The sequence below is a fragment of the Azolla caroliniana genome, unplaced genomic scaffold, assembly GCF_043228905.1.
Source record: "Azolla caroliniana isolate FFs.n. ecotype wild unplaced genomic scaffold, voAzoCaro1.0.p SCAF_18, whole genome shotgun sequence".
Classification (NCBI taxonomy): domain Eukaryota; kingdom Viridiplantae; phylum Streptophyta; class Polypodiopsida; order Salviniales; family Salviniaceae; genus Azolla; species Azolla caroliniana.
In genome coordinates this window covers 3,469,297-3,481,160 of record NW_028230453.1, presented here as the reverse complement: position 1 = coordinate 3,481,160, position 11,864 = coordinate 3,469,297, and the positions used below count along the sequence as shown (strand labels likewise).

Here is an 11,864-nt window from a genome sequence, read left to right as displayed (position 1 = left end):
TTTTTTGGGTATTGTCCTAAAAGAATTCTTTTTTCTAATTTCCGGTTAGGATCATTAGAAGCAAGAGGAGAATTATTTGTGGTAGGCATTATAAAACTTTGCCCAAACACTGAATTGTGGCCGAGATTGAGCGCAGATCAAATCGCGATCATGCATAATAGTGCATTCATGTATGTATGTATAAATTATGTATGTAAATATCGATCATGCATAATAGTGCATTCATGTATGTATGTATGTATGTATGTATAAGTTATGTTATGTAAATCTCGATCATGCATAATAGTCCATTCATGTATGTATGTATGTATGTATGTATGTATGTATCAGTTATGTATCATGCATAATAGTGCATTCATGTATGTATGTATGTAAATCTCGATCATGCATAGTGCATTCATGTATGTATGTATGTATGTATGTATGTATGTATGTATGTATGTATGTATGTATGTATGTATGTATGTATCAGTTATGTTATGTTTGTATAATGTATGTATCTCTCTATGCATGCATAATAGTGCATTCATGTATGTATGTATGTAAATCTCGATCATGCATAGTGCATTCATGTATGTATGTATGTATGTATCAGTTATGTTATGTTTGTATAATGTATGTATCTCTCTATGCATGCATAATAGTGCATTCATGTATGTATGTATGTATGTATCAGTTATGTTATGTAAATCTCGATCATGCATAGTGCATTCATGTATGTATGTGTATGTATGTATGTATGTATCAGTAATGTTATGTTATGTTATGTTATGTTATGTATGTATCTCTCTATGCATGCCTGCATGTGTGTGTGTGTGAAAGGCTGGGTAATTATTAATTGAGGGTTTCTTCCTCTGACCTCTCGCTCTCTGTCTCTGTTTCTCTCTCTCTCTGTTGTTTCTCTGTGTGTTTGATCCGAGCAGCAATGGCGTCTTCATCGTCCTTATCTTTTACTTCCTCCAGCTTCTTCAGAAGCAGAAGCACCATTTTTCTTCCTCACCTCAACTCTTCATCGTCTTCCTCTTCGTATCCATTCCGACCACATGGTATGTTGTTTCTTCTTCTTCTTCTTCTTCTTCTTCTTCTTCTTTGTATTCACTCATATTTTACGCCGTTTCTGCATCCTTTTTCTTTTTTCATCCCTCCTGTTTCCCTTCCCACATTGATAGCCTTTCATAATGTATCTTTTGTTTCCCATTTCTTCTTTTTTAGATGGTAGAATTTTGTGCCCCCGCCGTTTCTTTCGTCTTTCTTCTTTCTTTATTACCTCCCCGCTATAAAAGACTTAACGTTATCTTCCGCTAGAAGAATTCAAGCCATTGCCATTGCCAATTACCATCTGGTTGTTTCCTACGAAATGATATTCTCTTCTTTTATTGAGAAATTTTAAGCCATCACATTTGAACTGTTCCAGAAAACGTTTTCCTTTTCAATCATAAAATATGTGGGGCCAATTTATTTGTTTTTGATCAATTTCTGTCAAAAAAGTTTCTGCTTATATTGGGATATTCTTGTGATTGTAGCTGGTTTCGATGGAGCATTGAATGGAATTGTTTTATTAAAATCATTAAGTTACTGCATATATTGGTTTATACTTATAATCATAGGTAGTTTCGATGAAGCATTGCATGGAATTGTTTTATTAAAACCATTAAGTTTCTGCATAATTTGGCTTTAAAAAGGAGAGTCGAAATGATCAAAAGAATTTCTGCCCAAGATGTGGAAATTCGTTGTTCTGTCCCTAGTGTCTCCTAAAGTTTCGTTTTTTGGTTATGTTGGGTTGCAGGGATAAACATGGTTCTGGCAGAGGTTAGTTCTACAATTGCATCGACAAAGCCTGGATTAAAGGGAAAATTGAATAAAGTTGTTTTGGCCTACAGTGGTGGTTTGGACACATCTGTTATAGTACCATGGTTAAGGTATACAAGCAAAAAAAAAAAACTTCTATGATTTTCTTTTGTGTGGTGATGTTTTTACTTATTTGCATTAGTTCATGAGTTGTCTTGTCTTCTGTATGAGTGTGAATGCTAATGTTGTGTGTGTCTGTGTTACAGAGAGAATTATGGCTGTGAAGTAGTATGTTTTACAGCAGATGTTGGCCAAGTAAGTTTTAGAAGGCCATTGAACCATGCTGTATTGTTATAGGTGCATCAATAACTTGTTTCAATATTTTAAACATCATGCATATTAACACTTGTTTAAATACATCGTGGACTGTGGAATTCAGTGATTAGAAACCATAAATTTCTGCTTATATTGGCGTATTCTTGTGATTGTAGCTAGATGGAGCATTGCTTGGAATTGTTTTATTAAAACCATTAAGTTTCTGCATATATTGGTTTGTACTTATAATCATAGCTAGTTTGGACATGATGCATATTCACTTGCATAACCCCTGCATAAATGCATATATAAATGGAAGTATTTGCATGAGAGTCGGTGACAAAAATCATGATATACTCTCGTCTTATAAGTCAGTTTACTTCCTCCAGTTTCTGAAGGAAGATTTCTCAAACTTTCCGATTGTGTCTTTAATGAGCCCAGGGAACTGGTGAAACTGATGGATTGGAAGCCAAAGCGAAGGCCAGTGGGGCTAGTCAGTTATTCATCAAGGATTTAAAGGAAGAGTTTGTGAAAGATTATGTCTTCCCTTGCTTGAGAGCAGGAGCTGTATATGAAAGAAAATATCTGCTTGGCACTTCAATGGCACGCCCAATCATAGCAAAGGTAATTATATGTACTTGTTCTTCAAAAACATATGATTTGATGCATAGATGACATTTGATTTATTATTTTATGAAGCGATTCAATAATTATCTGCTCTCTACTCTGAATAGTATTATTGGTAGGACTTTCTGTCTCATAGACAGAATTTGTTTAGATCATTGTGTAGTTTTTATTTATTTGCATAACTCTTTTTGCATTATTTATTTATTTATTTATTCATAGGTTTTGAATCGTTGGAAATGAATGCACACCAGCCTAGAAGATATCTTTTTGCAATGTGTTTTATTTAATAAAGAACCTGTCACTTGTTGTGAGACTGTTGTATCATATCACATTATCTATGCTACAGGTATATACATATATGATAGATCAGTAGTACTCGTGAATAATTATATTCACACCACAGAGAGAAATACGAAATTCACTTTGTCATATCCTATTTCTATTTAATGTTTTAACTCTATTAAGTTCTTCTTGGTTACAGGCAATGGTTGATGTTGCCAAAGAAGTTGGTGCAGATGCTGTTGCTCATGGTTGTACTGGCAAGGGCAATGACCAGGTCAGATCTTGACCATAATAGTTAGTACTGAGAGATATTGTTATCAGATAATCATAACAATAACTGGGTTTTATGTTAATATCAAACATTGTTTAACGCTATCAAAGTATAAAACTTATCTCTCTTTTTGACCTTAGGTGCGGTTTGAGCTAACCTTTTTTGCCCTGAACCCGAAGCTAAATGTGGTGGCACCATGGAGAGAATGGGATATACGGGGTCGTGAAGATGCCATAGAATATGCCAAAAAACATAACGTACCTGTTCCAGTCACTAAAAAATCTATTTACAGTAGAGATCGTAACCTTTGGCATCTCAGCCATGAGGTAATAATCAAACAGATTTTGAAAATAGTCCAAATCTTGATTAAATATTATCAGAGTTTGATGACTTTGATTGTCAGGGAGATATTTTGGAAAACCCTGAAAATGAGCCGAGGAAGGATATGTATGTCATGACTGTTGATCCCGAGGATGCTCCTGACAAACCAGAGTAAGCTAGTTCATGCAAAACAATTTACATCAACTTTACATTCACATCATATATAGACGAATGGCTTTATTTGCAAATGACATCTATTTATGCAAAAGTTACATCCCCTGTATAGATAAGGAATAGATAGATTTGCAAATTGTGTGTTTTCTTTTTGCCATTTTTAGGTATCTTGAAATTGGCATTGAAGCTGGGGTTCCTGTTTCATTCAATGGAGATACTTTATCACCAGCTAATCTACTTGCAGCTCTAAATGAGGTAGGAGGAAGACATGGCATTGGACGAATTGATATGGTTGAGAACAGGCTTGTTGGCATGAAAAGTAGAGGTGTATATGAAACACCTGGCGGTACTATTCTTAACACAGCTGTCCGCGAGTTAGAATCATTAACCTTGGACAGGGAAACGATGCAGCTCAAAGATACGCTTGCTATAAAGTATGCTGAACTTGTTTATGCTGGTAGATGGTTCGACCCATTAAGAGAGTCTTTAGATGCTTTTATGGAGAAAGTATCATCCACAACAACTGGTTCAGTGAAGCTGAAATTGTTCAAAGGTTCAGTATTAGTAGCCAGTAGAAAGAGCCCTTATAGCTTGTATAGAGAAGATATATCTTCTTTTGAAGAAGGAAGTGGCATATATAATCAAGCTGATGCTGCTGGATTTATACGCCTTTATGGCCTTCCAATGAGAGTTCGTGCGATGCAGCAGCATGGATTGTGAAGTTCAGAAACGTTTTTCTTTTTCTCATATTTCTATAGGAGGGCGTAATCTACAATGTATTTGGATGCCAATTGAGTGGACACCAAACTTTTTTCATGATGTGGCAGATAAGCTTGCCACTTGAATGATGGATGGGATTGTTTTATTGTGAAATGATTTGGAAGTGTGTGATCCACTTCTGCTTATATAATCTTGAGGAATGATAATGGCATAACAAAGGATCATACGAAAATCCTGTGTTAATAAAGGAATGATAATGGGATTACATATATAATCATATATTTAAGCAAGGCAAATGCTATAATCATGTTCATTTCAACATGGGAGCAATTAGTTTATGTCTATATAACCAAATGTTCCTTGAGTCATGCTAGTCAAGAAACAAGAAACATAGAAAATGTTTTAATCTTGCAACTTGTTTATTGTAAGCTCTCATTATCCCAAGGAAATCAATGCCCAACTTGTAATTTACTGAACATAAACTTTGCTACATTTATGCAAAAAACACAAATTTAGAGTTTTATATGAACACTTAACGCCGCAATGATTATGACATATGGATATGCAGGTTCATTTCCTCCACAGCCAATTTATTCCTCAATTGAACAATTTCAAAATGTGAAACACCCTTCATAGCGACACTGAAACACTCAAAGTGAAGCCATGATATATATCCAAGGTAGATACACGCTTCTACACAATGAAAGTAGCTGGAGACTCTCGATAACCAATACTTTTAATCACCTGTTGGCATACTAGAACCTAGTCACTAGTTTTGAGAATTGAAATAAGTATATAAATCTTTAGGAATGTTTGCTACTACCACCAAGATTTGCACCAAGGGTTGTTCTACTTGAGCACAAGCCTAGAGATGCACCATTACCCCCATGCCCTCCTACTAATCAAGGCTCTCACACTCGCCCCCAAGGGTTGGGTATATGTCAAGCCCTTCAGCACCATCCATTTTTGGGGGTTAGTTGATTCGGCATGTGAGTTGTTATGAACTCCTTAGTGGATCTTGACTTCCATGACCATCGACATGTCATCTTAATCAGTCTAACACTCTTTGTGGGATTTAGGTTAAAGCGCAATGTGGCACCATAGCCCTGCTTTCTGTTCATGTTGCATAGCAGCATATCTACCATCTATATAGTCAAAGTTTGCAGGCAATTGCTCAAAATACCCACAAGGAATCATGATATCACCCAAGTAAAGTCACATGAAGTCATGCCAATGTATACAAATGAATAGAAGAACAGAGTTACCGACCCAGACCAAAAAACGAGTAGCTTGTAGATATGTAGCAGTACTGATGGAGTCCAGAGTACCGTCATTATCATCATGTATACCAGCCTCTTGGACAAATGCTTGAAGAAGAAGGATCTTGCATCTGCTAGGCATATCCAATGCCTCGTGATTCGAGATGGTCTCGATTCTATCGGCCATTTCTGGAATGATCATCTCATTCGTCTTTTCACCATTTGTGGCAATCTGGATGGAGCGAAGAGAACCTTCTCTAAAGTTGGAAAGCCAGGTATATTCACATGGAATGCAATCATCTCAGCATCCAAGAAGCTCGGACAACCTGAGAAAGCAATGGATTTATACGTGAAAATGCATATGGATGGAGTAATTCCGGATGTTGTTACGTATTTGTGTATGTTGAATGCGTGTGGTGATTTAAAGAGGATGGATCAAAGTAGAGTTCTACACCATGAGGTTGTGAATAGCAGAATGGATGTCCACATCAATGTCGGAACCACTCTTGTTCATGTTTATGCGGAGAATGGACAACTCAAAGATGCACGGGGAGTATTTGATATGTTACCTTCTAGAAACGTGGTCACGTGGGGAGCCATGATTTCAGGTTATGTACATAATGACGAGGCTCATGTTGGGCTCAAACTCTTTGAAATTATGCAAGGAGAAGGTCTCTCACCCAGCAATTTCACATTTTCATGTGTATTGAAAGCTTGTGGGATTACAGGATCCATCCATGAAGGCAAGCTATTGCATTGTGAGATAATGAGGCAAAATCTTGAAGTCGATGTAGTCATTGGGAGCACTCTTATTGGGATGTACCTTGATTGTGGTTCAATGGAAGATGCAAAAAGAGTTTTTGATAGGTTGCAAAATAACGATATAATTTCTTGGGGTGTTATGATGTCAGGGTATGCTGCAAATGGATACGCCCATCATGCATTCGAACTTTTCAAAAAGTTGCAATGCTCTAACCTCAAACCAAATATTATGATATATTTGCCAATGCTACAAGCATCTGGATCCATGCAAAGTGCTCAAATGGGCAGATTGATACATCATGAAGTTACAGAAATAGGACTCGAATCACTTTTACATGTTAAAAACACTTTAATCGATATGTATGCAAAATGTGGTTGTTTAAAGGAGGCTTGTGACATATTTGAACAGCTTCCCGAACGCAATTTGGTCTCTTGGGGTGCATTGATTTTTGGGTATGTTGAATATAGGCACCCATTCTCAGCACTGAAGCTCTTGGATCGGATGCTAAAGGAGAATATCAAACCAAATAGTGTTATTCTGTTGTATGGCGTAAAGGCTTCAAGCATGTTTGCATCCTTTCTCCAAGGAAGAAGCATTCATGATTTGATATTGAGGAATGGATTGGAATGTCAAGAAACTTTAGGAAATGCCCTTATAGACATGTATGCTCAATCGGGTGACCTGATAGATGCACGTGCGGTCTTTGACAGCATGCCAGAGAGGTGTGAATTATCATGGGGCATCATGTTTGGAGGTTATGCTACAAATGGATATGAGAATGAAGTATTCGAGTTGTATGATGAAATGCAAGTGCAAGGCTGGAAGCCAAACAAAGTCATGTTGCTTTCAATTCTTAATGCTTGCATTGGCTCAGGAGCTATATGGAAAGGAAGGATAATACACACGCATATTATTAGAGAAGGATTTGAACTTGATATTGCCATCGGAAGTGCAGTTTCAGAGATGTATGTGAAATATGGAACTTTCAATGAAGTCTTCAAAGTGTTTGATGCATTACCGAATCATGATGTTGTATTATTCGGTACAATGATTGAAGGTTTTGCTTTGCAAGGTCATGATTGCCTTGCTTTTACGCTATTTGTTGAGATGAAAAAGGAAGGCATAGCACCTAGCAAGGCGATATTTTTAAGCATTCTAAAAGCATGCAATGCCCTAGGAGCAGGCCTGACAGTCCACAATGAGATCGTAGAATGTAGATTAGAAACTGATGTCGAGATTGGAAGTACTCTTGTGAACATGTATTCAAAGTGCGGATACTTGGAAGAAGCAAACCAAGTGTTCAATAGCCTAGATGGTTTGAATCTAGTTGCATGGAGCGCACTTATTTCAGGGTATGTACACCAAGAACAAAATATCACTGCAATCAACCTTTACAAAAGGATGCAAGAGAAAGGTATACAACCAGATTGTATTCTATATACAACAATATTGACAGCATTTATAAATACAGGAGCCTTAGGGCATGGCAGAAGTATACATGAAGAGCTTGTGAAGGCCGGGTTTGATTGTGATAAGATTCTTGAAAAAAAACTTGTCGATACTTACAAATGTTATGGGAATGTACATGAAGGGAGCAACTTGTGTCAGAGTTCAGTATACCAACCAATATCTTTGGATGATTCTATCCAAATAACACATGACCAATTTCATACGAGCAATTCTATGAAAGCTTTATTTTTTGTTGCACAATTCAGTGAAGGATACTTCCATGATCCATCAGCTTACTATTCTACCAGATCAGAGAATCAATACTTCGGTTGCATTATTGATATTCTTGGACGTGTAGGTTTCTTAAAGGAGTCTGAATGCTTCATTAAGACTATGCCAATGTTACCTGATACACTAGCATGGATAATGTTGCTGTCGAACTGTAAAACACATGGTACACTTGATCTCGGCAAACGATGTTTTTTGAATACTATGGATTGTGCCACTCCGACAAATGTTCTTATGCCAATGACCCATATATTTGTCACTTAGAAACCTCAATGGCCTAGTAATTACCAACCTCTATAAAAAATAATGGGAAAGGTCTGCAATTACTCCATTAAACCTTGTAAAGATTGTAAAACCACCATGTAAGAAGATAAATACCTTTGCAAAATTAGTTCATTCTCTTGGAATTTATGTTAAGATCACAAGATTAGGTTGTGTGGAAAAGAAGCTGATTTAAGGTATGAAAGTATGTACATTCAACTTTAAAATATAGCGATTGTTTCTCTCACTTACAAGATTTGACATTGATTACATAATCTCTCAATTTCAATTAGTCACATTTTTACTACTTACGAATCATTTGCTCGAGTCTAAAGAGTGGTTAACTCTTTGGCACAATTGATAGGTAGAAGCTTGTGATATAATGGAAATGAAGATTAAGCACACATTTGTACACATCTCTCATTCTCTTACAATCGCATTTATCACACTCACTATTCTATGACTTCCTCTACCTTGTTCAAATAAAACAACATTTAAACTAGGCATGGATACTTAATATTTCACATGGATGCAACAACACATATCCCTCCCAAACAATGGTTGTTGCATCTACATGAAATATTTTGTACAAATATATTGTATCATCATGCAATGACATCATTATCTTGGATATCACCTAAAACAAAAAAGGTGTAAAATGTATGTAAGTCAAATGCAAGGTGGTGGCAAATTTTGCGACATGTTTAGCATTTCCATTTGCCATTTTGTGCAAAGGCATTCGTATGGAGAATCGTGATTGGTGGGGTTCCATTAGGTTCAGCCTTACAGAGACAAGGACTAGGGTCGTGATTCAGGTACATGCTTCTTTTGCACCATTCCGTCGGAGGACAATACACATAGGTTCATCAAATGTCCAACAATGCATATAATTTGAAAATACATATCGGATATTTGACAAATTATAACCCGTTGTTATTTGAACCCTCAATGATGGGTTTTTTCTCGATACGATCAAAATGGTCCAAAGGACAAGTAAGAGATATTTATTGTTACAATTTTTACGATATTGGGGATTGCAACACAATTGGAATATGTGTAACACTTTCATGTTTGATGGTAGGCATGGGGTGAAAGCCTGTATAAAGAAATTGAAACACATTCTTATGTAGAATTTATGGATGTTAGAGCAATGTGGGGATCATTTCCTCGAGTGCATACTGAGGTTTTCTAATGGCTTTACAAGATGTCCCATGTCCCTCTCTCTAGATAAGGATAGGTAGGCAGAGGAGACTAACGAGTGGATTTTACATAGAGTTAATATCATTCTGTGCTTTTACTAGAGACAGAGATAGAGCCTAGATGGATGTAGCTCAGTTGGTAAGGTTGCCCAAAACCCAATGGAGACCAAGAGATCATGGGTTCAACTCCTACATTCCACAATGGCTCATCTAGTGAATTAAAAAGAGATATGTATGAAGTATGTAATAGAGAGGTGAGATAATTGGGTTTCGTAGTGCTTGTAGTGTAACAAGGTACTTACGATAAAAGAGAGAGAGAGAGAGAGAGATTTTAATGTATTGTAAGACCAAAATTGGTTGTCCCATGAGAGAGTGTTTGTCTTGGGGGGTAGTCTTTATGGAATTCAAAGAAAGTAAGGAGGGGTATTCACGTAATTTTACACATTCTATAAAATTGGTTGTCCCATGAGAGAGTGTTTGTCTTGGGGGGTAGTCTTTATGGAATTCAAAGAAAGTAAGGAGGGGTATTCACGTAATTTTACACATACATTATTCTCATTATTTAAAAGCAAACGCAAACCGCGAAGACGAAGCAGAAGAAGCAGACATACAACATAGGAAGGCGAAGTTTTAGGGTTTCTGCAGCACACACTTTAGGGTATCTATTCCCTCTATACGCAGATGAGGAGAAAGGTCTTTTAGGGTTTCTACGCAGAGTGTCTTTTTTAGGGTTTCACTTCTTTTCTTCGGTCCAATACAGCCATGATGGGAACGCAGGATCCCCTCACAGATCTCCCTCCTCCTTCCCGCTTCGACCTCGACGAGCTCAGCAACTTCTCCTTCCATGGCCTGCATACTCCCCCCCTTCCTTACATCTCTCTCGACCATCGCAATGGCCTTGGAGACCTCCCTCTCCGACCTCCAATCCTCATCGTTTCTGTCTCATCTGCATCCGTCCATCTCTTCCACAACCTGCACGATAAGGTCCCTCTCGGCTCGATTGTTTTACCTCCTTCCCCTCAGCTTCCTGATTCCCCTTCTCAACCTCAAGATCCTTCATTAAAATCAGAGATTGTCTGCGATCTCTGTTATCTGAATAAAGACGAAGGAAAAACTTCAGCTGTGGTTATGTGTGTCCCCAAATCTGTGCCTGAAGAACGTACCTACGCGCTCGCAAAACTTCTGCTTGACTCCATCGTCCCTGAAAGACTCCTCATTCTTGCTTCTGTTCAAATGGAGAATTTCCGAGGTAAGCTATCGGCAGACGACCGTGCCATCTTTAGAATGGAGACAGATACACAACGCTCTGAGAAAGGAGCTGATAACATTGAGGATTTCCCGTACTTCCCTTCGGGTAGTGTGGTGTCTGGGTTACCTGCCGCGGTTTTAACTCGTTGCCATATCCATGGAATCAAAGCGAGAGCTTTGTTTTCATGGCCTGACTCGGGACCTTCAGCTCCCAGCCGTCTTGTTTCTGCTTTGAGAAGATTTTCTGAGACCAAGAATACAGATTTTAGCTCTTCTTTGATTGTTCCCTTCCGGAAGAAATCTGTTTCAGATCTAGATATATACCTATGATCATTTAAATGAAATTAGCTTGATTCACAAGTACCATGTTACCATTGCAATCAAAATGCTTTAATACGTTCTCCAGTTACGACTGTTTGGTTCCGTTTGCAATCACAATGCTTTCTTTTTTTCATAATGTGAGTTCCGTCTGGTTCCAGCTATTTAATGAAGAGCAAGCTCGCAGCTCCTGTTTCTTCTAGAACTGAACCTCCTATTTGCTCGTCTCTGTTTGATTACATCTAACTTGCATTGCTTGATTACCTCCTTAGATGCTTCGAGAAGAGTATGTGTTTGAACTTTGCATTGTTTCATTGTCCTTGCAGTGACATCCAACTGACTCACAATACCAAGCATGGTTTTTTGAGGATAATTATAATATCTTCGGCAGGTTTAAAACTAGGATTCTCAATCTTTAATCCAGAAGATCCTGTTTTGGATGGTAATCAGACGGAACAAGTCCTTCCCCTGTTGTATTAGTTCTTTCTGTGGTTGCTTAGCATATCAGGTCTGCTTTCGAAAACCTAATTTTGATTCTTGATCATAAGTTTTAAAGGTTTGTTCATTGACGTGAGGATTAG

The 11,864-nt window shown here is 37.6% G+C and overlaps 3 protein-coding genes across 3 annotated transcripts; all 3 read left to right on the top strand.

The window, feature by feature from the left end:
* Window positions 1-875: 875 nt before the first annotated feature.
* Window positions 876-4,645, top strand: LOC147852116 (arginosuccinate synthase family). Its single transcript, XM_087334299.1, has 8 exons — window positions 876-1,046; window positions 1,787-1,919; window positions 2,055-2,103; window positions 2,545-2,727; window positions 3,212-3,286; window positions 3,424-3,609; window positions 3,687-3,775; window positions 3,943-4,645. Exons 1-8 carry the CDS (start codon window positions 926-928, stop codon window positions 4,496-4,498), a joined length of 1,392 nt encoding a protein of 463 aa, XP_087190425.1. The 5' UTR covers window positions 876-925; the 3' UTR covers window positions 4,499-4,645.
* Window positions 4,646-5,362: 717 nt separating this feature from the next.
* On the top strand, window positions 5,363-8,673 carry LOC147852115 (pentatricopeptide repeat-containing protein At4g18520, chloroplastic-like). Its single transcript, XM_087333743.1, has one exon. The coding sequence runs from the start codon at window positions 5,840-5,842 to the stop codon at window positions 8,519-8,521; it is 2,682 nt and encodes an 893-aa protein (XP_087189869.1). The 5' UTR covers window positions 5,363-5,839; the 3' UTR covers window positions 8,522-8,673.
* Window positions 8,674-10,351: 1,678 nt separating this feature from the next.
* LOC147852114 (trigger factor) lies at window positions 10,352-11,379 on the top strand. Its single transcript, XM_087333751.1, has one exon. The coding sequence runs from the start codon at window positions 10,480-10,482 to the stop codon at window positions 11,293-11,295; it is 816 nt and encodes a 271-aa protein (XP_087189877.1). The 5' UTR covers window positions 10,352-10,479; the 3' UTR covers window positions 11,296-11,379.
* The last annotated feature ends 485 nt before the right edge of the window (window positions 11,380-11,864 follow it).

Excerpts from the sequence above, each read along its gene's own strand:
- LOC147852116 (XM_087334299.1), top strand. The coding sequence starts at position 926 with ATGGCGTCTTCATCGTCCTTATCTTTTACTTCCTCCAGCTTCTTCAGA. Across the intron at positions 1,047-1,786 it reads GTATCCATTCCGACCACATG|GGATAAACATGGTTCTGGCA; the intron begins GTATGTTGTTTC and ends GTTGGGTTGCAG. Across the intron at positions 2,104-2,544 it reads TTACAGCAGATGTTGGCCAA|GGAACTGGTGAAACTGATGG; the intron begins GTAAGTTTTAGA and ends TAATGAGCCCAG.
- LOC147852115 (XM_087333743.1), top strand. The coding sequence starts at position 5,840 with ATGTATACCAGCCTCTTGGACAAATGCTTGAAGAAGAAGGATCTTGCA.
- LOC147852114 (XM_087333751.1), top strand. The coding sequence starts at position 10,480 with ATGATGGGAACGCAGGATCCCCTCACAGATCTCCCTCCTCCTTCCCGC.